This window comes from Stegodyphus dumicola, chromosome 6, assembly GCF_044657685.1.
Source record: "Stegodyphus dumicola isolate Sdum_Otavi_A_Nest chromosome 6, ASM4465768v1".
Classification (NCBI taxonomy): Eukaryota; Metazoa; Arthropoda; class Arachnida; order Araneae; family Eresidae; genus Stegodyphus; species Stegodyphus dumicola.
Genome location: NC_140773.1, coordinates 224,750,454 through 224,776,205, shown reverse-complemented (window position 1 = coordinate 224,776,205; position 25,752 = coordinate 224,750,454). Strand labels below are relative to the sequence as shown.

The following is a 25,752-nucleotide window of genomic DNA, read 5'->3' as shown; positions in this document are numbered from 1 at the left end:
TTAAATTCTCTAGCTTTGAGACTTCCCGCACACACTGGCAAGACCAACGGCTGTCTGGTCAATACAGGATAACTATGTGTTTAATAGGTTACTTCAAAGCTATGAAAGAAATAACAGTTGGGTAAAAAATATGGACATTTTCAAGAAACAATTGCTCTCTTATGTCCTTTTGGCATTATAGTTATAAACAAAATGCAAAAATTTAGTAAATACGTAGATAAATCTCAGGAAAAAATGGTAAATTAGCATGAAATGTTTACTTGTTGGGTTTATATTTATTTTAACTAACATTTATTTTAAGTTTAAACTATCTTTCCTGTCAAGCCTTACTTTCCCCCTGGAATTGCCAATGCAAGAGTATGTAAATTTTAGTAGAACGCGCAAGAATTCAAATTGTCAGCGGAAGTAATCTGAGTTAAATAGAAGGGAAACGAGTTCGAAAGTGTGCTTTTCTTGCTTCACGAGCGTGGAGGTGGCTAGTTAGAAATTGAAGAACCACGCGTTTCGGCCTGTGTGCTTGCCTCGGCAGATTGTTAATCTTTCAACGCAATATTCAGAAGTTTGCTGAATTATCAGCGGTATCTTAGAACGCGGTGAGGTTACTTACGTTTAGAGAGCCTCGTAGTTAGTCACTTGTTAGTATTCTTTTTTTTTTTTTAGTTTCTTATTTTTATTTTACCGCCGGGTCGGCGTAGTTTCTGAGCGTCAAGAGCACGCATTTGTAATTTCTAAAGTTGAATAAAAAGGGATTTAAACCCTTCTCAAGACTTTGTCTACTTTCCAGTTCTTAGCAGTCACCACTATTGTTGCGTGCAGGTTGGAAGCGCGCAACATTACATACTTAAAGTCTATGTAAAGTTGGAAAACAGTGATCGTAATACATTTTAAAAATAGTTCATATACAGTGCATTAAAATTTTGCACCCGATCTATGAATTCATGAAAATCAGCCCAAAAAGTCATTTATCACGCTCGCTTGCTTGCAGTGTATTCTCTTGTCGTTTTAATCTTTTTGCTTTTGAGTTGTATTATTTCTGAATCTGAAGCTTTAAAACACAAAATCACTCTGATTTATCAACTTGCGTCTAAATGTAAAGTACAGTCAACCAAAATGGAAGATTTTAGCATAAGTAAATGTACTACAGACAAAATAAAATTAAAAATTCATCATTATTTTTCATGCTCTGTTCATGAAACTAGTCCTGACTTAAACCATTCGGAACATTTTCAGAAAAAATATTCGTTTCTTGTTCATGTTTTTGCATACTCAGATACTAATTTTGTTTGAAATATGGGATATTCTTATTCCATTTTATATTTCACTGTTAAAGTCTGGCTTGGGAAAATTGTTTTCCTTGGAAATTGCATACTTGTCCTATATGTCTGTGACTGTTCTAATAAATTACATTACTAACAAGTGTGAATAAAATCCCTAGTTATACAGGAATTATCTTGAATGTTTCCTTAATCTGAAATGCAAAATGTAACCCATGTGCAAAAATAGAGCAAGTTTATCTTAAAAAAGTTCTCCACGAGAATACATCTTTTTCTCGGTCCTTACATGCTTTTCTGTATTTATCACTCAAGTTCATTGTGTACCTTTCTTTCATATAATTTGTGAAGTATTCCTCTTTGAATACTAACATTTGAATTTGTTTAACTGATTTTAAAGTACATGTATATTTTGGTCAATGCGCGGAGGAAAAATGAGGAACTGTGGCCCTGAGTGTTCTAAGCATTCCATACTGTATTTTTTCTTAAGAGTGCAGCTCAGTTAAAAGAGAAATGTGTTTCGTACTTTGTGAAAATTTTAGTTACTTATTATGTGTCATGCTCATGATAAATAAAGATGTTATGCATGTGCGCAGGACTGCGTGGCTCCAATGTTTAATTAAAATAATGCTTTTCAAAAAAGTGTGGTCCTTCTTATGACATATTAGAAATGCGTTAAAATTTTTAAAGTTGGTGACTATAGTAGATCATTATATGGACTTTGTGTCATTATTACTTATTTTGTATAATTATTTGTGTGTAATTTTATTTATTATCTATGAAAAGTTAAATGTCAAAAAAGCTGTAAAAGTTCATTAGTAAGCAATGTCAGTTTGAAATTTCTATCTTAAAATTATTTGTTTTAGGTCTTTTATGTTAATTACTATGTTAGATCATAATTTGGAACTCTACTCAATATTTCGTGTAATGTATCATAACTATGTAGGAGTCATTTGTCAGGCATGATAAATTAAATTTCGTTCTCAAAAGGCTGTAAGAGTTCAGTGCTAAATAAATTATTGACAATGGGAAATATGGGTATATTTCAGTTAAAATACAATGAATACGTTAAAAATATTCCAAGTTAAAAAATTTTTATATTCCAAATTGGGAAAAAGGCGATAAAGTTTCATTTCCATGGCTGAATATTAATGCCATGTGTATTATAGACTTTAAGTTCTTCACAAAATGTGACTATAATTCAAATTTAAAATAATTCATTACAATGTGGATATTCTTCTCTGTAGTTAAAATATAATTCAATCTTCTGTACCTTGTTAAGAGAGTTAGGCTGTGATAAGTTCAAATAGAGTAGTGTTTATAAAGTTCTGCGGTAAATGGTGGAATCATATTAAGAATCCGAGTGACGTTTTCACATGAAGGAAAAATCAAGGTTCAGTGTATGTTTCGTGATTTAAGTAGGATGTGTGCAAGAAAATACAAGATATTTTTCGTAAAATATTTCAAAGAGTTAGCAAAATTTGTGTTAGTAGTATAAATGAATCTTACTGAATAAAAGGGAGTGTTCTGAATATATATGTATAAATGTCTGTAGAGTAAAATAAGAAGAAATGAAGTACTATTGGTATGTATCTAAACTTAACTGGGTAGAAATGCTCCATGCATTGGTTTGAGTGGGCTTCATACCATGAAAATTTATTGCTCCTTGTAAGATTTGTTTTAAAGTTAGTAAGTCTTACAATAAAGAAACATGTGTAAGTCTGTATTTATTATGGGAAAAAGGAATCAGAAATACAGCATAAATATGTTTTATAAGTTAAATATAAGGGTAAATGTGTAAATGGAAAGTGTAAAAATTACATTTGTCAGACATAGTTTGGTGAATCCTTTAAATAAAAGTAAGACGTGTAAAAGGGAATCAACAAAGTTTTGTATAGTTGGCCAAAAAAGTTAATACAGGCATTAATAGTTAGTACAATGCATTAGAAGGAAAAGTTCTGAGTATCTCCAACTTAGTAGTAAAAAAGTAAGAAATGTAGTATTCCAGTTAAACTATATAGAATTAAGAGCATTGTGTATATTGGCTTAATGTTACAGAAAATATTATCTAGTGAAGTTATATGCATGTAAATTCCAGCTTAAAATTTCAAAGACACAGAAATGTAGGTAAGTTTACTTTTGGAGAAATGGAAATGTAACATCGTATTGTATTTAAAACAAGGGGAAAAAGTTAAGGGTAAAATAAAAATGTAACAAAAAAAAAAAACATTTGTGTAAACAAAAAAAACTCAAAAAAATTAAAATTATGAAACTAAATATTACTTTTGTAAAAAAATTAAGTTAAAAATGTAGTAACAACTTTTTTTAAAATAAAAAGCGGAATAGAAAATTAAATTTGGAAAAATAAATATTTCTTTTGTAAAACCAAAAAAAAAAAAAGTTTAAACAAAAAATTAAAGTAAAGTAAAGTAAAAATACGAAAAGGAATAAATTTTGGGAAAAAAAAAAAACTTTTGCAAAATAAAAAAGTGAAAAAGAAAAATTCAATTCGTAAATAAAAATATTACTTTTGTAAAACCAAAAAGAAAGTTAAACAAAAAATTAAAATAAAGTAAAAATACAAAAAGGAAAAAATTTTGGGGAAAAAAAAAAAAAAACTTTTGCAAAATAAAAAAGTGAAAAGGAAAAATTCAATTCGTAAAAATAAATATTACTTTTGCAAAACTAAAAAGAAAATTAAATATAAAAAAAAAAATAAACTTTGCAAGATAAAAAGTAAAAAGAAAATTTAAATTCACTTTTGTTGAAGTTAAAAATAAAATTTATGTTTGGGAAAGGGAAAAAAATAAAATAAAAATTAATAAATTAACTAATAACTTAAAAAAGTAAGAATGAGATGAAAATTGAAAACAATTAAAAATATCTTAATAATAAAAAAAATTAAACCGTGGGAAAATCTTACATTTAAAACAGCAATGAATAAAGTAATGATTAAGAAGCCAAAAGAAATCCTAGCCGTCGTGTAAAAACAAATGTGTGACGCGGTTTTCATGTCAAAGCGCATGCGCAGACTTTCAGCCTTATGTCATCAATGGTGCAAAAACTCAAAGGAACAAAGAGAGTTTCAAATAACAAGTCTGATAAGAGGACAGGGTAGCCGAGTGGTAAAGCTCTAGACTCCCACCCCAGAGATAGCGAGTTCGAATCCCAGCGGTGGAGTTACTTTTAAAATTCAGAGAAAATAATATTAATTTCCACAAAAATTCATTAAAGGTAATAAGTAAAATAATGATGTACTAAAAAGTTAAAATTAATGACGTATTAAAAATTAATCAAATAACAAAATAATATTAATCATATGTCAAATAATTAAAAATAATAAATTAAAAGTGATGTCATTCCAAACACGTAGTTCAAGAGTTCGTTGCCATAAAGCCTAAAAAAATAATCGTTGCCACACCATAAAAACGAAACTTCCAAAAAACTTAAATTCTGAAATTTCCATTCACTCCTACTTCCACTTTCAAACAAACACTTCCACTTCGAAACCACTCAACTCCACTCGTCAACATGGCGGCACTTCCGGTCACGTAATCCAAGCCACGCCCCTTTTCTGTGACGTCACTTCCGTAGCACGAGTACCTCCGCTTACTACTTACGTGCTCTTGTATTTTTAATTTTTCCGGCTTAACTTTCTCATAATATTCGTCACGTGCTGTACTGCACGGGGAATAAAAAAATTTACAGTTACGCAAGCAACCAACAAACTATCAGCGACAAACACTTATTAAGCCGCATTACCGGCAAAGTATGAAACGCCGGCACTCTATAGAATGCCTAGGCATTGTATACAATGCGGAACGATTTTAGGCAAGGCATAAAATATGAGAATTATTACATACTTTCCCTAGGCATTGTATATAATACCTAGGCATTCTATAGAATGATAAATGCTCTTTAGGCATAGCATGAAAAAAGACTATGATAAGGTTATTATTTAAAAGAGTTCATTCCTCAGAAATACAAATGTTATTTTGAAAAATTAATGAAAGAGTGCCAGTAAAAAACTGTTATTCGAAATATGTTAAAAAAAATAGTGAGATGATCTTGATACAACATAATAAGTTTGTTACCTGGCTGAGACTGGGAATCGCTAAGATCTACCTGACAACGTAAATTATATTCAGAAACAATCATAAGTTTCACATCAATGGCCTTTCTAATACTTTTTTTTTTTTTGGAAGGCCTCACAAAGGCGGTTGTACAGCTCAATATCATCATGTGTAACGTTTTTGTAATTTGTTGAACATTCTTCCAACATTCTATCACGTCCGTGTCCAGTACTCAAATAAGTTTTCATGAAATACGGAAAATAACTCAGCGTCCGTGACGTAATACTGTATAGTACCGACTTTTGTTTTCCACAAACATCACATCCTAGCAATTTAATAGCCAGTAGTCTCGTGGTTCCTTCTTAGTAGTCATTTTGGTCTTTTTACGTCATTTATTAACTTCTGGTAAGTAGTTTCGGTTCTTCGAAATGAATTGGAAATGTATTTCATATTTTACCAGTTTTCCATTTGGCATTCTTTAGAATGCCTAGGAAATGTGTGAAATATGAATTGTTTCATACATTGCCGGCTAGTTTTAGGCATTATATAGAATGACTAGGCATTCTATAGAATGTCGAATTTCAAACTTTGCCGGTTAAATATGTTTATATGTAATTTAATGTTTAACTTCTTTAGAATCCTTCAGAATTTTGGTTCAGTTTTCTCGAAATAAGATCAAATGTCTTCTGTACCATTCTATAAAATTTTACATATAGCTTTCATAGAGTTGTGTACCAGAGATATGTATAAATATGTTAATGAGATTTGTGTAGAGATTCTGTAAAAAATTATACAACGTTTATAGAAGTCCTACATATATGGTGTGCATAGAATAAACTTACATACAGTGTCTCACAAAAGTGATGGGACACTTGTGCTTTACAAAAGAAACTGTAGTAAAATAAATTAAAAAAACATTTAAAAATTTTTTGTGGGTGTGTTTCGTACTTAAATTTAGTAACAATTATTACATAACATACATTTTTCAAAATATTAAAATATTTATTTAATAAAATACAATTGTTTAGAACGGAGAAAAAAATGGCACACGTAAGTGATGGGACACTTACTTTTCCATCAAATATTTATCTAAAAATTTTACTTTTTAAAAGGTTTTAATATTTTGTTGGATTTCCTTTTACTTTTAAAACATGATTTAATCTACTTGGGATGGATTCGATTCATTTTTTTGTGATTTCTGGAGTGATTTTACCCCATTTTTCTTGAAGCACCGATTTTAGTTGTTGTTTTGAAGAAATGGTGTGTTTGTGAATTCTTGATTCCAATTCTTGCCAAATATTCTCTATGGGATTTAAGTCTGGAGATTGTGGTGGCGTTTTTATTATTTCAGGACAGTTATACAGCAGCTAGAGTCTAACGTTCAAAGCAATGTGCTTGGGGTCATTGTCCTGGTAGAATTTAAAATCGTTATGAAGGTTCAATTTTCGTGCTGAAGATTTCAAATTTTGATTTAAAATGTCAATATACTTGTACTGATCCATTATACTGTCAATAAAAACTAGATTACCAACTCCAGCGGACGACATACACCCCCATACCATAACTCCTCCTCCACCATGTTTTACTGTTGGCACCAAGTTCAGTTTGCGAACCCTGGATTTTCTCCACACCAAGATTCTACCGTCGGAACCAAATATATTAAATTTACTCTCATTAGCAAATATAACTTCATTCCAGTAATCAGAATTCTTATTTATGTTGGATTTTGCGAAAGCCAGTCTGAGTTTTCTATTCTTTTCACTTACGAAGAATTTTTTCCTGGCTGCTCTACCGTGATATCCAGCAGATCGAATTACTCTTCTAATAGTCTCAGGATTAACAATTACTCCATATAATTCTTGTAAAGAAGCAGCAACTTTAGGAGCACTCATTCTTGGATTTTTTTTTTTAATATTTCGAACGATAATTCGCTTTATTCCATTGGATAGCTTTGATGATCGGCCAGGTCTCCTTTTATCCTGAATAATATGATTTTTTTTATATCGTTTAATGATATTCAAAACTGTTGAATGACTCAAGTTAACTGTTTCAGCAGTTTCTCTAATAGATTTTCCACGCTCAATATGCAAATTAATAACAAATTTTCGAATTTCAGGCAAAGTTTCTTTTCGTTTAGCATTTATGGCTGCACAGAGCTAAAAAACACAAAAATTCCAAAACAAACTGGAGAGAAATGTCTATGTCTATGTCATAACACAATTAAGAGGCAATCGGCCTAGTGCGGCCTTTACCAATATATTATAAGTAGGGTGTCTTTAATGATGAGTTGAATCCAGTAAGATGGAACGTACTTTTTGCACCTAGTGCAGAGTCTCTAGAAGAGAAGTAAACGTGGCTCCACGATGTGAGGATCTGCAACTTGAGAATTTCTGCCGCTCGGTTATGCTTGTATTGAGAGAAGCTGCGAATTAATCTTTATCTGCAAAGTTCAGAATCATCTCAATGGCTTGAAAAGCTAGGCCAAGTTTCTGCATATTTGATTTAGCTGATTTAATTCTCTGAACTATTGTGGTTATTGATTTCATGAGAAAAAGGGTTTTCTGATCTTTGAAAATGTTAATGATTTCTGTTAAATTTTCTTCTGTTAAAATTTCTGTTAAAAATTCTGTTAAACTTTCTGCTTAACTTTGTCACTGTAAAGATTTTTAGGCATTTCTTGATTAATTTGGCCTGAAGTTTGAATAAATTCGGGGAAGTCATCTTTAGTGGGAATTTTTTGTGGTTTTTCTATCTTCTCTAAATGATTGAATCTTTTTCTGTATACCTTACAACCATGATAAGAAGAAACGTGATTTTCGTGACAGTAAATGCAAGTTGGTTTTTCATCTGGTTTTAATTTACAGGTATTGTATCTGTGATTTTGTCCGCACTTACAGCACCTGACCTTTTTAAAGCAGTTATTTTGGGAGTGCCCGAACTCCTGGCAATTGAAACATTGAATTGGGCGTTTTCTGAGCTGATATTTTTCTATTGTGATATTGAATCCGAACATATTGTTTAATTGATGAATTTTCTCTCCTGCAGAATTTCTTTTTAGTTCAAGGAAAAATATAGGTAAATGGATAATTTGGTCTTCTGCTTTCTTCGTGAATTGCTTTACTTTAATTATAGGGAACTTTCTGCGTTCTAAGTCTGCGTGAATTGCTTGCTCTGTGTAGGATCTTGGGATATTCTTAAGTATAACTTTAATTGAAGAGGCTGAGGAAATTTGGTACGTATGAAAACTAATCTGCGCTTTCTTGAATTTATCAACTGTAGCTTTATAATCGGCTTCGGTGGTAGTGTAAAGGAAAATCTGTCTGGCTAACTGGAGAGAAATACTGCAGACGATTTTATAAATTATTGCCAATTGCTTTTGAGTAAAAATAAAAAAACCCAAAAATATTTTTATTGCTTACTTCAGACGGTTTTTGTTGCATAGTACGTAGTAGTATCTAATGGTGCCCCATCACTTATGTGAGCCATTTTTTGCTCCGTTCTAAACAATTGCATTTTTATTAAATTAATATTTTAATATTTTGAGAAAATGTAATGTGATAATTGTTACTAAATTTAACTACCCACAAAAAATTTTTACATGTTTTTTACTTCCTTGTACGAAGTAAAAAGGAAGTATTGTAATCGCGAAAAGTTTCAGGCAGCATATTTCAACGAAAATATCCATTTTGACCGCTATCGAATGCAATTTAACGATGTTTTTGCGTGATATCTGTAAGTAAGGACAGAATAAAATACTCTTTTCCTTCAAAAAAATTATAAAACTGCTTTAAAATTAATTCTGAAGAGAATTTTTCGTAGCGTCTGTACGAACGTATGTACGTACGTGCGTACGCACGTATCTTGCATAACTCAAAAACGAGTAGCCTCAGAACGTTGAAATTTTGTATATAGGACTGCTATAACATGTAGATGTGCACCTCGTATTTTGGTTGCAATCGGCCGTACCAAACTTATATAAATATATTTATATATATATCTACTCTATTACCCGGCTCAGTGATCTCAGTTTCTTTACACTTATATGTTTGTAAATTGTACATGTTTTGCTTTAAAAATGATTGAATTGTGTTATTTTTATCTTCCAGTTAAGGATTTTATGCCTTTAGCAAATCTGCGTGCAATATTTTTAGAATTATCAGCAATTTTAAAGTTGTTTAATTGCCGCTAAGCCTTTTTTTAATGGCGGCCATTGATGTTTACATTTGAAACAGGAGACTAGTGGATTTGTTGCCAATCTAGAAAAACTTAGCTTCGCAACAACAAAGATAACGCATTCATTTATTATTGCCAATTAAATCATGCTTAATTCTTTCTGGAATTTTTTCGAGGAAATAAGTGTTTGAGATTTACTTCGTAATTTTTAATATAGATATTTTGAGTCTTTATGTATTTTTGCCTTCTCGCGAAGTGAGAACTGAATTAATTAAATGAGAAATACTCAGTCGTGTGTGAAAAACTGTTTCTTTTTTGTTTTGTTTGCTTAATTTCTTTTATACATCATTCTAGCTTTATTATAGTATTTGAATAGAACATGTGGCAACGATTAGATAATTCTATTCTTTAAATGATATAAATTTTGTGCATTATGAGTTATAATATGAACGAAATATATAATTATTGGATTATATAACAGTTAACTTAGTTTCCGTTATATAATTATTATATAAGTTAACTGTTATATAATTATTAATACTGTTAAATGAATCTATCGCCAGAGTGTCGCTATGGTAAACAAATACTAGAGTGAATTTTAAAGAATGCATTTATTTTATTGTGGTTTATGCGCTTTCGGCGAAGTAGATTTAATTCAATCTAATAAGTTTAAATGAAATGCAAGAAAAAATGCGTATAATTTAATATTCTAATTTAATATTCCAATACAAGGAAGTCGTGGTGTACACATCAGATTTTTTGAAAAAGAAAAGAAAGCACGATACACCACAGACCGCTTCTATATTGATAACAGTGTAATTATTGGATAGTTTTTAATATAGTACTTAATTTTTTTTTTTTTTTTTAACTTTAGGGACTTACTTACCCTTAGGGATAAACCACACAACCATTTAAGGAATACTTTTACAACTATAACTACTTATATCCCTTCCTAAATTTAACAAAAAATTGAACTACTTCAACCAGCAAAGAGTTTTCCTTACGTTTACCAATTTTATAAGTTCCTTATAGTTAAGCAATCTCAGAAGATTATTTAACTAAAGTATTTCCATGAATTCAGTTTTCAAACAGTATTTGGGAAACTACTGACAGAATTGAAATTTTATCAAAGAGAAGTATTAAAAAATGCAGAATGAATTGATGAGCTGCTTTCTGAAACAAACTTTTTATATTTCATTAAAACTTTCAAAAATAAAATTAAAATAATTCCACACTATACCATAATTTCTAACTAAGACAGTATGTACGATAAAGTTATATGCAAACATATAAATTATACTTTCAAATCCATATGACTTATCAACAAAATTTTGCAATCAATAGTTCTATATTTAATTCTTGATCAGTTAGGGAATAATGCATGCAACTAAAAGCAATCAACCATTTATAAATCAATCATTATAAAATTTAGTAGAAAGCATATCAAGTAATACAAGTATGGAATAATAATCAGTACAAAAGTTCAGTACATGTATCACAATCCAGCAAAGTAAAACTGGATTTGCCACTTTTATAATGTCTTGGGGCCCAGAAGGGCCATTAGTCTCGAAACAGCATTTGGCGTCGAATTACTATAAACGGCTCTATCACTTTTCAAATTGTTGCCATCAAATAATATCAACCTGTATTACATTTAAAGAAATAAAATAATAAAGAATCTGCATGACTGTTAGTATGTTCTCGCATTTGTGAAAAAATAACGATACTTACAGACATCAAATTTTGAATAATGTAGTCCTCCACCCAAATATGGGCACCTGGAATCTGAATTTTGAATTTGTTTTATTAGCCATCCCATACCTTTTAACTTTACTTTTACTTTAAAAGTATTTTCAATTAAGAAAGTCAACGATTTTAAAGCGAGCAGTGGCAAAATACTGTACGGAATAAAATATTTTTATCCCAAATGCTCTCGAAACTTGTGTGTGTGTGTGTAAATGAAAAAAAAAAAAAAAAAGAAAAGAAAAAAAAAAAAAAAAAAAAAAAACCATACCTATGGACAAAATATAAAATCTGAAAGCTTTCAGATTGGTTTTTGGCCTTTGAGCTTGTTGTCGAAGTCAACGTGCTGCATGTGCAATCGAAGGAAAAAGAGCGAATTCACAAGCATCCCTTCCCTTAGATAGGCTGCCCTCATGTGCTTTGCTATACTCAATTAACTTAGCTATTAAAAAAAAGACACCCAGCTACCCATCAGAAAGTTCTGTATTTTTCATTTTTTTTGCATTACATGTCATTTTTCCCATTAAAAACTGTTACTATTCTGCTTTAGAGTTATTTACATACCTAGAAATTTTTAACAATTGAAGAAAACAATAATTTAAATTTTCGTTTTAAAATAGAACTTTTCAATTTTGTTCAAATTTTCAAATCATCTATAACATAGTTGGAAAGGATGAAAACATACGGGAGAGATGTGATTTTTTCCTAATAAAAATTTTAATAGCATTTTGATAGTAAAAATATTTAAATAATAGTAAAGTTTAATTAAAATCAAGAATCATTTCTCTTAATTAACAGAACTTAATGAAATTTGTAATCCATTTTACAAGATTTTATTTTTTATTACATAAGTAACACCGCACAAAAAATTAAAAACTAAAAAAAAGTTGAGCTGGATGAAAAAGGCAAATTTTCCATTAAAAAATTATTCAACACTTATAATTTAAAAGTATTTATTTTCTGCTGTTCTATTTTCTACATAGTGTACCAGAAACTAAACATTTGCTTTGATTACACTTTGAAGATTTCTATAAAGGCTTTATAAAATTTTATGGAATTCTGTTGTATGAAGGCTTTATAAAATTGCTACAGAATTTTATACGTAAACATTTCTAAAGTATTTCATATAAAGTTTTATAGCAATTTCTACAGAGCTCTATAATTTTTTGGGGGCTAAGGATTAACTTTTGCACTTTCCTGCCTTATTATTTACAAAAAAGAGAGAGAGAGAGAGGGAGGGAGGGAGACAAAGGGGGAAAAATTATTTCAGACATCTTTTTTTAAAAAAGGGCTTAAGAATTTTACCAAGAGCTACTATAGGAAGGTGGGTTTGTTATATATGAGGGCACTCTTTAATACTAGAAAACAGTCTATTAATACAAAATAGTATTTGCACAGTATTGCATTTTCCTCCATTTGTAATGCCATTCTTCTGACAACGAAATACTCAAAAGTACTTTTAAATAAAAGTTTAAATATTCTCTTAACAATAAAAGTGTGTTAATACATAAATCGTTTATTCCTACTAAGAAGACTTAATTAATGATTTTAGGCAACTGTTTTTATTTATGCAGTGTTAAAGCGATGCCAATTATTAACAGGGGCGGGATTACAGTCTGAAAACTCCAAACTGCAATTTTAATACAAAACATAAAACAGCCATATTCTTAAGAGCTATTAAAAAATGACAAAGCCAAAATGTTAAGGGAAAAAATTGCTATGTCAGTGTAAATTAACCCCATCTGGAGCAGGGCAGTTCCTAGGCCATTGGTTGCCCCCGTACTTTCCTAGGATTGCCGTCCCCAAATTAAAAAAAAAAAAAAACAGCTCAGATATTAATAAATTTTTGTTTTATACTCACTAAGTACTCACATATAAAAAATTGTATATACAATCAAAAGTCGTTAATCCGGACTCGTCGGGACTTCGACGATTCCGGATTATCGATTTTTCCGAATTATAGATCATCAGTTAAAATCTAGTAAGATGCCATGCAGAAATTATAAAATTAAGAATATGAAACCGTAATTTATGAAATAAAGAGCAATTATGATCTATAGGGTATCAAAATTTACAAAATCTTATTTAACTTATAAACTTAAAAACGTCACTTATTAAACTTTTGTTCTCGATCTTCTGAGCTATATCGTTGCAGCAAACCGTAAACGCTGTTCTCAGCAACTTTGGTTTTGCTTTCAAAACTTTTACATCCATATTTCATCCAAAAATATAAAGTCGCGGACGCCAAATTTATTATGTTGCAACTCTCAGAGATACAACGTGCAGGTTACAAATTAAATAATCACAGCAGGGATTATTAATATAAAGATTTAATATGGATATCTCACAAAGCTGAAAAACGTTACATTACTCTATCAAGTGCATACATATAACTGAGTGAAAAGGGAATTTGCCCGCTTAGTTCGCAGTTAAAGAAAAAAAATAATAATAATAATAAATAGTTCAATCAGATGCTTAGCTCCGTCTATCGACCTTCGCGGAGCCGTTACGTAATCGTCTGTCTGCAGCAGCCGTCTCCAACACTTTCGCTTTGTAGATCCTTTACATATTAGTAAATGTATATCGGAAATTCTATTTGACATAATCGAAAGTTCAAGCTTACTTTTATAAAATTGCTCTAACAGTCTGCAAAAAATAATAAGCCGGATCCAATTCGAAGATTAAGGAACAACGCAATCTGCAATATTAACTGAATTAGATAATTTTAGCTTAGCTTATACCGTACGTTATACGTTACGTATAACGCACATGTGCACACGCATATTCATAGCCGTAAAAGTCTTACGCGCATGCGTCAACGGGACGCATGCGCAGAAAGTTTGTAGCTTTGAAGTCCGGATTATGGGTGTCCGAATTAACGACTTTTGACTGTAAAAACCTTACATTTAACAAGTACTTACAATGAATTAAAAATATTTAGTCATGGTATCGCGAGAGTCCGACCGCTCCCGATTTTCACCACCCGCATTTTACGCGCTGCACCCCCGCTAGGAATGACCCTGATCTGGAGACCTGAACAAAAGAAAAGACTTTATAAGGTATTTCTTCCGCCTTCGTGGTGTAATGGTCAGCACGCTCGGCGCGCATTCAAGAGGTCTGTAGTTCGAGTCCCTGCGAGGGATTGCTCATTTTTCATCTCTCCTGCTTCAAAATAACCCGAACTGAAAAAAGGTGGTGGATGATGGATGAGTGTCCATTACCAGGATTTGGTTAATGGGTTCCCTAATCTCCAGCCGCCCTTTAAAAGGAGGGTATATATAAGGTATTTCTCCTGCCTTCATGGAAAAAAAAAAAAAACTAATGTCTCCACAATTTAATTATTCGTAAAAGATCACTGAACTGTCCTCAGTAAGCGGAAATGCTTAACTATTTTATTAGGATACTAATCCATGAACTGAAAACAATAAACAATACCAAGTGGCTTCTTTTCAGGTGTTGAATAATTCTTGAACGAAGTAGCACTTATAAAAAGAGCAAGCTTTAATCAGTATATCAATGACAGAAGTTAATCTAAAGCAGTGCATTAATAACTGATGCTCACTTGTCGTTGAAAAGCATTGTTAGCTGTCAGATCTGAAACTAAATAATACTAGCAATAAAATTCACCCCCAATTTTTTTTTTAATGTTTTTCAAACTACAATAAACCACCATTTAAAAAAAGGTGAAACACTAATATGGAAAACCAGTTCTCTTTTCATGTCAACAAGTGTATAAGATCACCGAACATTAAATACAGCCAAATACCGCTACAACAAACTTTAAGAGACCGAAAACTTGGTTCTCTCTATGGATCCGTGGCATGGGGGGAGGGGTGGGAAGAAAGATTATCTTAATTACAGTTATATTATTTTTTTATTCAGTTTAAGCATACATTAATAATTTTTAAATGATCAGCACTTAGCATGATGGGCATAATTCAGACACTTCCTTTGAAATACATATCTCCCTCTAAATATGCTTTCATAATTATGAAATGGTAACTGATCCCTTTGTGTAACTGTATATTGCCCTTATATGTAACTTTAACTGTATATTCCTAGAGATTAAACACCGATCATATTACCATTTGATGTTTTAACTAAAAAAAACAAAAAACAAAATTTTCATAGTTGGAATTCTAATGTTTTATGCACATACACTGGTGTGCAAAAATTAAGGACAAGACGGTTTTTTCAATATAACTTTGTACAAAAGCTTTCCAAATCAACACATTTAATACCGTAAGATCCCCAATACGTAAGGACATGAGTAATGTAAGCAACACTTACTAAAAGAGAAATCAGAGAGCTAAAAAGAAGCTTTATTGAAAAAGTAGCATGGAGCGCAATGCGACTGAAGGCCGAAACATCCATGATGGGTGTCCAGCAAGAAACATCCGGTCTTTAATAGGGAATATGATTTCCCCTGACTGCTAGGCAGGTTTCACAGCGTCTGCCCATGCTGAGAATGAGGGTGTCAATGATTTGTTGAGGCATTGCTGCCCATTCGTCTTGCAGCGCCAATCGAAGCTCCGGAATCGTTACTGGTGGTAAGGTACGAGCTGCCAAGTGTCTGCCTAGAAAATCCCATACATGCTCGATGGGATTGAGATCGGTGATCATGCCGGCCAATCCATACGTTCAATATCCTCACTCTCTAAGAGCTGTTCGGCAGCTACTGTGCGATGACATGGTGCATTGTCGTCCATGAAAAGGAACTGCGGACTCATAGCACCTCTAAAAAGACGCACATATGGAAGAAGAATCTCGTTACAATAACGGGTACAGTTGACTGAACCTGCATCGAAGATGTGAAGGTCTGTACGACTACCAAGCATGATGCCTCCCCAAACAAGAACACCGCCACCTCCATACCTGTCCCTTTCAATGATGTTCGAGAGATGATTGCGGCTTCCCTGCTCTCTCCAGATGAGTATGCGATGAGAATTGCTACTCAGACTGAATCTGCTCTCATCTGTAAAGAGTACTCGTCCCCATTCATTGTCTCTCTAATTCCGGTCTTCCCGGCACCACAGAGAACGTCTTCTCCGATGGGCAGGCGTTAGAGGTACACACCGTACAGGGCGTCGTGCAAACAGATCACCACCGTGCAGTCTTCTGGCCACGGTAAAACGCGATATCGGTCGTCCAGTCGCCTGTGTCGTGTGTCTAGCGATTTCTCCCGCTGTCTGCCGCCTGTTTCTTCTGGCCTGTAAGGCAATATAACGGTCATCTGCGGGTGGGGTTTCTCGTAGACGACCACTACTAAACCCCCTGATAGCTGTTCCTGTAGTTTGAAATTGTCTCCAAAGTCGTGAAACGATGCTGTGAGCAATTCCGAACTCTGCAGCCACACTTGTCACACTGCGGCCTTGCTCCAACTTCCCAATGATTCGACCTCGGGTAAAAGCATTCAGATGTCGTCTAACAGATTGATTATTCGCCATTTCTCGCTGAGGCAGCAACTCGGTGGTATTTTAAATGCTATACGGTGTGCAATCTCTTTGCCAGAAATACTGATCTTACACCGACAACATGCTTTATACAACTCAGACACTCCCCCATTACGTCTACCTGCATATCTGCGCATGTGCTACCGTACATCACCATACTTAATTGGTCTTTCTGTCCGCTCTGCCTCTTCGTTCAGCTGATATGCTAATTTTTCGACTTAATTTTTGCACACCAGTGTAGATGGTGGAAGGTGACCATAAAGGCTCATAACCACTGAAACAAGTGGAATCTGAGAATAAATCCTGATAGATGAAAAGTTTTGCTTTCCTTTCTGGATTATATAGAGATACATTAACCCCATGAATTCTAAAGAAGATTCAGTTGTATTTTGTTTCAAGTGAGGATTCGAAAGAGAATATCCTTTAGACCACAGTATTATTAGTTCAGGTTATGAGACAAACTAAGGCAAACACAACAAAAGATATATTTGCATATTTATTAATTATTAAAAAGTCTTTAAAGGCATGCTTTCCCTTCAGCAGATACCCTAGTGTGCTTTCTCATAATTAAAAAAATCAAGATCCAGTAGGAAAAAAACTGCATGTGATTTTCATGCAAGTATAATTTTAGTATGTAATAGGGAAAAAAAAAAAAAAAAAAAAAAAAAAAAAAAAAAAAAAAAAAGGCCAGGAGACAAAGCCAAATAAATTACCTTTTCGTTAAAGAAAACCAGTCTAAAATTTGGTTTATACAGAGCCAGTGTAGTAGACTTAGCAATGAAAGATAAGCATTGATCACTGCAAGATCTCAATCAACTAAATTAATATCTTTTCCAATTGCTAAAAGGAATCCGAAGAATATTTTTTCAAAAGATGAAACAACTGAAATACCATATAGCATTTATTTTAATGCAACAGCTGCAGCAAAAAGGTGCAACACATGTTTATAGCAATTTTGGAGAATTTTTTGATCATAATTGTACAATAAAAAAAAATGTTTAGTTTAAAACATCAAAGCCTTTAATGTTGTCCACAGTACATTATTAACCACAATTTTCAACATAAAGCCAAGCAAGTTTGAGGTAACTTGACAAACAGAAATGATGGTTAAGATATCAATGAATAGACGATATTTTTTCGCTATCTTCCGCCACATTCTAATCATTGTTTTATCACACAGCTCTACTAAATGAAATGTTATCACTATTAAGCAGCTTTAAGTTTTTCCTCTTCTCAATGTGGGTTCATTGCTCAGTTTTGATAAAGAAAAATGTTTCATTTTATGGGTACAAAAAAAAAAAAAAAAAAAAAAAAAGGTTTATTTTTTTGATTGTGCAATATCTGTCGAAATAATGCATGATAAATAAAACAAAATTTCCTAAATATTTCAGTAAATAAGCATTTGACCAGTCAATATAAAGCATGTAAACTAAGAAAAATAGCCAAAAAACTCACGATTTGCAGATTGATTCAACAACTATCAAAAATCTGATATTTGTGAAATAAATAAATAAAAAAACCTTACTAAATTTGCAAAAGTAACTGCATATATTCATGTTGCAATAAAATTACTGCTTTTATTATGAACAAAAGCATGAATAAAATTCATAACACTACTACTGAAAATCCTATGTAAAAAATAAATATAAAATGCAAATTTGTTTTCAGTATAAACTAAATGCTGCCTTCTTTACATTTTTTTTCTATAAGCAATTATTTTCCATTAGGAAAAAGAGCATTGTCATAACAGCATTGCTCAACAAGGAAGCATGCAGCCAGCTATTCTCAACACAAGTGAATATTATTGGCAAGCCGATGGCCATCCATCAACACATTATACTTACGAGATGCAGAGCATGGACTCTCAAAATGGGCATATTTAGCAGCTTTTTCCTCAGCAATTTATTGTATTATTTACTTATATATTTATAATGAGAAAATTCATAGCCAATTCAAATAAAAGAAAATTATTCTATTATAATATCTAGTTACTTTGTTATGGATATTTATAGAATCTCCTCTAATGCTAACTGCCAAGCTTGTTTCTATATGAATATTTTTAATCATTAAAAAATGTTGCTATGCCGGTTTCAAATTTGGGAAAATTGAAAAAGTATTATTAGCTTTTACCTTTCATAACTGTTCAACACTAACATTTAAAAATGAAGTATTTTAATCATATATATTTAATGTCTAGAAATAAATTAAACTCCTATAGTTATTCTATTTTCAATAGCTATGACAGCTAAAACTGCTGATTTATTTTATCAATTCCAGTATTTTTCTGTTTGTAGGAATGCTTTGAAAATATGAAAGCTACAGCTTTATAGAATAATTTATGTCTGAATTTACAGTTCATGAATAATTCTAAATACATTCGCTCTCTCTCTGAACACATTAACAAAATATCTATTATCATATTAACATGTTATGAAGCTAACTTATGTGATTAAAGCTGAATAATTTTCTTAAATAAAAATTTCCACTTGAATTTCAGTAATCGAGAATGTAAAGATATATTCACATGAGCTTGTAATTATTTGCAAGAACATATATATATTTAAAAACTATCCATTACAAATCTTTTCAAATTCTGAAATGTTGAATCCATGGTACATTGTATTTGGAATGGTATTTTGGGTAATCCATGGTACATGGTATTTTGGAAAAGCAAGATGTCAACCGATTACAAAAAATTACTAATAAAAAGTTTTATATGTTAAAAAATTACACATTGATTGCCCTCTTTAACATACTTTTACTTTATGAAAATGCTTTACAAGCAAGAACTGAACTAGAATAACAGACATCTACAATTATATTGGAAGAAACTCAAGGCAAAATCAAATAAAAGAATTAGGCAAAAAACACATTAAATCTTACGAAAAATTTCAATCATTTTCTAGGAATTAAAGTAATTCTTTTCATGTATGCACATACTTTATCAAGCAGCAATGACAATCTATTAAATACAATGAACTCATCATCACCTCTTAACATCATGTGCACAATCTCAAGATGATGTTCTTGGTGTTTGTTTCTTGAAGAAGAGGGATTGTAAACTAACCACCATTTCAAATATATGACTGAAATTTTTGCTTTAATTTTATGATTTGATGATAGTTACATTAAAGGAGTAACAGAATTAAAAGAATTAAGTGTTATTGAAATAGTCTTATAATTAAAGAAAAGCATCTGAAAGTGCTAAATGGGATCTTTCAAAATTTGATTTGTTATGCAGAATACTGAAAAATAACTTGAGACTTCAATAAGCTTCAATAAGACTCACATTTTATTAAAGTCACTAAATGGAAATGCCCAGAATTTTTAGTTCAAAGAAGCGTTGGCTAGTTTCAAAACAGTATTTTGCAGTGAATCACTAAAACATTGTACCACTTTTCACATTGTTGCTACCAAATTATTGCCCTGTATTATATTTAAAGAAATTAAATAATGAAGAATCTGCATAAATGTATGTACATTTTTCACATTGTGAAAAAACAATGGTATCTAGAGTAATCAAATATGAGACATCAGAAGCTCGAATTAGGAATTTGTTTTATTGCCTATTTTAATATTTTATAAAACTTTAATAAATTTTTAATTAATAAACTCAAAGATTTCAAAGCTAGCAATGGCAACGCTGGACCTGTGACAGTCTATTAGTGTTTCATGGTTTTAGCAACTCGGTTTGCCTCCAAAATGGATTTTTTAGAATACTTCGGTGCACACGAGATTTCTGAAAAGCTATCCTATATATATATAAAATAGAATATATATAACCTCAATTTTATTTTCATTTTACGAATGAAGTTTTTATATTACACATAAGGAGGTCCAAAAGTACTTACAATTTATTTCACATACATACCAAGCTTCTTAAGCATAAAGCTTAGTTATTCACGACAATCAACCACTAATGTTAATGCATTTCTTCAGGAGCCATGTGTACTGAAACATTTTTTAAGATGATACAGCTCAATGGAATATTTGAATTACAAACACATAGGTATCAATATGTTTTGAGTTTCTACCTCATTCTGCTAAGAGTTTATTTTTGCTATCAAGTCAACATTCTTACATATGGAAGAAATTTAAATATAACATGGTACTATCAATGCAATCCACGAACAGCTGGATAACCAAGGAAATATTTTCCCCAAGCTTCTATTACCTGATAAAATGGATCAAGGTTGGGCAATATTCCAATATGTGCTGAATATTTAAATTTTCAGACAGAAAAATTATTAAGGTATCTAAATTTGTTTTGAAGAATTGAATGGCCTTTTGGATTTCCCAACATATATATCAATTACTGTGAATTATTCCATGTTAAAGACTTTCAGCATGATTTTTCTATCATCAAAACAAGGAGCAGCAAATTATATTTAATATCATTAGTTTTGAAATGTATGCAACATCTGAACTTTTTCTCACAGTTTGAAAAATAAATATTTTAACTGCTGGCATTTTAGTTAATACTTAATTTCAATGAGATCTGCTATTAGTTTTCAGAAAACAACTTCATATGTATTACAATGAAGCCTATCTAAGACAACTCCATATCATTTTGGTTTTTTGTGCAAATGGCATCATCAAAGTGATCATATTTTATACTGATGTTTTATGTTCTCAAAAATACTGGTTAATACCTCTAAAGGTGATAATTAAAAAAGGAGTCCTTGTAGCTGGAAAACTTGCAGAAGTTATTTAATGGATATCTAGTAAAACCTCACTTACCCAAAATGTGAAGTAAATTTAGATGATCAGTAAATCCAAAAACAAGTCACTTCCAGTTTTTTAAACTAACTTTTATCATTACTTAAAAATAAATACATATTTTGTAATGTTAAAAATTGCATAGTTTATTTACAAGCAAAAATGACAAGTTGTAAAAACTTTGTTCTGAAAATGACCTCTAAGTGCTTACACTTCTCACACTGTTATATTAATTTAAATTAGCACTATTCTATAAGATTTCTCAGAGAGAATAAAAAACCAAAAACGGAAACATCAAAGTTGCTACACGCTACTTACTTGAATACCATCAATTTTTTTGAGCAATTATGGATGCACAAGAAATTATGCATTTGTAGCTTCTGTGATAGAAAACAAAAGGAATTTTAAAGTTTATTTCATTCTAAATGTACTCATAAATAGCATTATAGTTGGAATTTATTTATGCTATATAAATACTTCTATTTTTATGAAAACAGGCATAACCATAAATTCTCGGGAAAAAATTAAAGTGTCATTAAAAATTGCTTCATTATTTGAGACAGATAAACTATACTGTATATAGGTATTACAATTTCTACCACTATATGAAACAGTTTGTTTCCAAAATAATAAATATTGAATAGTCTTTTGTAATTATAAAAGCCATATAGAAAAGAGTTTGACATGAGACTATATTTAAGACACAATAACACGCCAAATAAATACTGATTCAGAAGTCAAACAACAAAAATCAGCGTTAATTCACAAAATTTTCACAGGACTAGTTTCGATGGTTTTACCGAACCATCATCTTCAGCTGCAAAACCGAAAATGAACAAGATAGGAAATAATGTTTAGATAAGATAAGAAAGCCTGGACAAGAATAAGCAAGTGGCGCCATCTGTTGGCGAAACCAGAACTAAAACATAATTTCTCTAAAAGCCGAAGGCAAATTTGGATTGGAATTAGGATCGTTAACTAGAACAGAAAGATTTTTATGAATGTGAAATGCCTCTAGAAAATCCAGTTCTCCAATGGAAGATGTTTTTTGAATAATTTTGGCAGCAGAAAAATTGAAAGTGTGATTTTCGGACCAACAATGTTGAGCAACAGAAGACTTCTGTGTTTCCTTTTTTCTAACATATGCCTCATGTTCTTTGACACGAAATTTTAAGGCTCTCTTAGTTTGGCCAATGTAAATTAAACCGCACTGGCAAGGAATCCTATAAATACCCCAGGAATTCATATCCGGAATGGGCTCCTTGAGTATAGAAGTTGGAATTTTATTGATGGGAGAGTAAACAACCCGAAAGTTAAATTTCTGCAAAATATATGCAACTTTATAGCTAATTGATGGAAAGAAGGGAATGACAACAGAATTTTTATAATCTCCTAAAATAAGAGTGTGGCTTTTAGTGTGTTGAGATGAGAATTTTTTAACTGCTTGATTAATAATGTTGGGTGAAAAGCCCCTGTCAATAGCTATTGCTTTTAAATAATTTAGTTCTTCATCAAGGGCTAGTTTGGAGGAGCAAACTTGAAGAGCACGGAAAACATAGGAATAAAATGAAGCCAACTTTTGTTTAGTCGGATGACATGATTTAAAGTGTGGCAAACCGATGAAGGTTTACGGTAAACTGTAGTACTGAAGTTGGATGTGTTACGTGTGACCAGAATGTCGAGAAACGGAAGAGAATTGCAAGTCTCAAGTTCAAAAGTGAACTGAATAGCAGGATCAATAGAATTCATTGTTGAAAGAACTCTATTTAAATCATCTTTATTACCTTCAAACAGGGTAAAAGTATCGTCTACATAGCGGAACCATGCCGGGAAGTTTAAAGTTTCAAACAATTTTGATTCATAATAATGCATGTAGATATCAGCCAGGATGGGACTGAGGGGGCTTCCCATGGCTAATCCCTCAGTTTGCTTGTAATATTTATTTTGGAAAACAAAATGTGTTTGTTTCAAACAGAGTTGAGTGAGAGAAATCAGCTCATCAATTTCGATGCAAGAGAAATGAAATTCGCGAAGTCTGGTTTCTAGACATCTTAATGCACCCTCCACTGGGACATTGGTGAATAATGATTTTACATCAAAAGAAATCGAAATTGATGAGCTGATTTCTCTCACTCAACTCTGTTTGAAACAAACACATTTTGTTTTCCAAAATAAATATTACAAGCAAACTGAGGGATTAGCCATGGGAAGCCCCCTCAGTCCCATCCTGGCTGATATCTACATGCATTATTATGAATCAAAATTGTTTGAAACTTTAAACTTCCCGGCATGGTTCCGCTATGTAGACGATACTTTTACCCTGTTTGAAGGTAATAAAGATGATTTAAATAGAGTTCTTTCAACAATGAATTCTATTGATCCTGCTATTCAGTTCACTTTTGAACTTGAGACTTGCAATTCTCTTCCGTTTCTCGACATTCTGGTCACACGTAACACATCCAACTTCAGTACTACAGTTTACCGTAAACCTTCATCGGTTTGCCACACTTTAAATCATGTCATCCGACTAAACAAAAGTTGGCTTCATTTTATTCCTATGTTTTCCGTGCTCTTCAAGTTTGCTCCTCCAAACTAGCCCTTGATGAAGAACTAAATTATTTAAAAGCAATAGCTATTGACAGGGGCTTTTCACCCAACATTATTAATCAAGCAGTTAAAAAATTCTCATCTCAACACACTAAAAGCCACACTCTTATTTTAGGAGATTATAAAAATTCTGTTGTCATTCCCTTCTTTCCATCAATTAGCTATAAAGTTGCACATATTTTGCAGAAATTTAACTTTCGGGTTGTTTACTCTCCCATCAATAAAATTCCAACTTCTATACTCAAGGACCCCATTCCGGATATGAATTCCTGGGGTATTTATAGGATTCCTTGCCAGTGCGGTTTAATTTACATTAGCCAAACTAAGAGAGCCTTAAAATTTCGCGTCAAAGAACATGAGGCATATGTTAGAAAAAAGGAAACACAGAAGTCTTCTGTTGCTCAACATTGTTGGTCCGAAAATCACACTTTCAATTTTTCTGCTGCCAAAATTATTCAAAAAACATCTTCCATTGGAGAACTGGATTTTCTAGAGGCATTTCACATTCATAAAAATCTTTCTGTTCTAGTTAACGATCCTAATTCCAATCCAAATTTGCCTTCGGCTTTTAGAGAAATTATGTTTTAGTTCTGGTTTCGCCAACAGATGGCACCACTTGCTTATTCTTGTCCAGGCTTTCTTATCTTATCTAAACATTATTTCCTATCTTGTTCATTTGCGGTTTTGCAGCTGAAGATGATGGTTCGGTAAAACCATCGAAACTAGTCCTGTGAAAATTTTGTGAATTAACGCTGATTTTTGTTGTTTGACTTCTGAATCATGAGACTACTAGGGCCATCCAGGAAGATTACGTTTCCGTCTGTGTCCGCTAGGGGCGGGGCTAGCGCGGCCATCTTGGGGTCAGAGCGTTGCGCAGCTCAGTCTGCATCTAGCCGTGCTAGTGAGAGGTTCGTGCTGTGCTCCGTTCAGATACTGTGACGGTTTGAAATGTCTGCGTTAATTGAAAATCCCGCGAGCTGCGCTCAGTAATAAGGTTTCTGACTGCAAAAACTGTAAACCGATAGAAATCTATCGGCAGCTTCGTGAAGTGTATGGGGACAACATTATCACTGAAGGTGGAGTGCGTCAGTGGGTCATAAGATTTCAAAATGGCCGAACCAATGTTCACGACGAAGATCGAAGTGGGAGACCCAGCATAGTGACCGCCGAACTTCTCGAAAAAGTCGATGCTAAAGTCCGTGAAAATCGAAATTTCACAATAACGGAACTTTCTTTGAGTTTTCCACAAATTTCGCGAAGTTTGTTGCACGAAATCATCAGCGAAAAGGTTGGTTACCACAAGTTTTGTGCAAGATGGAAGGCAAGAAGAGGTAACGAAGTGGTTGAAGGCGCAGGCGGCCGAATTTTTCGACGAAGGAATTTCCAAGCTCGTACATCGCTACGATAAATGCCTTAATTTGTATGGTGACTATGTAGAAAAGTAGTATTTGAGTGTGGCTTTCATCTGTATATAATAAAATTTGTTTCCTATACTTTGTTTATTTTTTTATTCCAAAACGTAATCTACTTTCTGGATAGCCCTCGTATATTTCATCAAATTTAAAAATAGGATAGAATCAAACTTAAGAAAGATTAATCTTTGCCCCCCCCCTGCTTCCAGGACTGAAAAATGCTAAATTACATCAAAATTCACAGGAAGTAGTATAAATAAAAAAACATATGTATTAAAATCACATTCAGAAGCAAAATAAA

At 32.2% G+C, this 25,752-nt stretch overlaps 1 protein-coding gene across 1 annotated transcript in view; it reads left to right on the top strand.

Annotated features, from left to right (window-relative positions):
- Window positions 1-18,694, top strand: part of LOC118196221 (uncharacterized) — a 50,519-nt gene extending 31,825 nt beyond the window's left edge. The window contains exon 4 of the mRNA XM_035367645.2: window positions 18,441-18,694. Within this exon, the coding sequence (XP_035223536.1) occupies window positions 18,441-18,596 (156 nt within the window). The 3' untranslated portion in view covers window positions 18,597-18,694. The remainder of the gene's footprint in view (window positions 1-18,440) is intronic.
- Window positions 18,695-25,752: the final 7,058 nt, after the last annotated feature.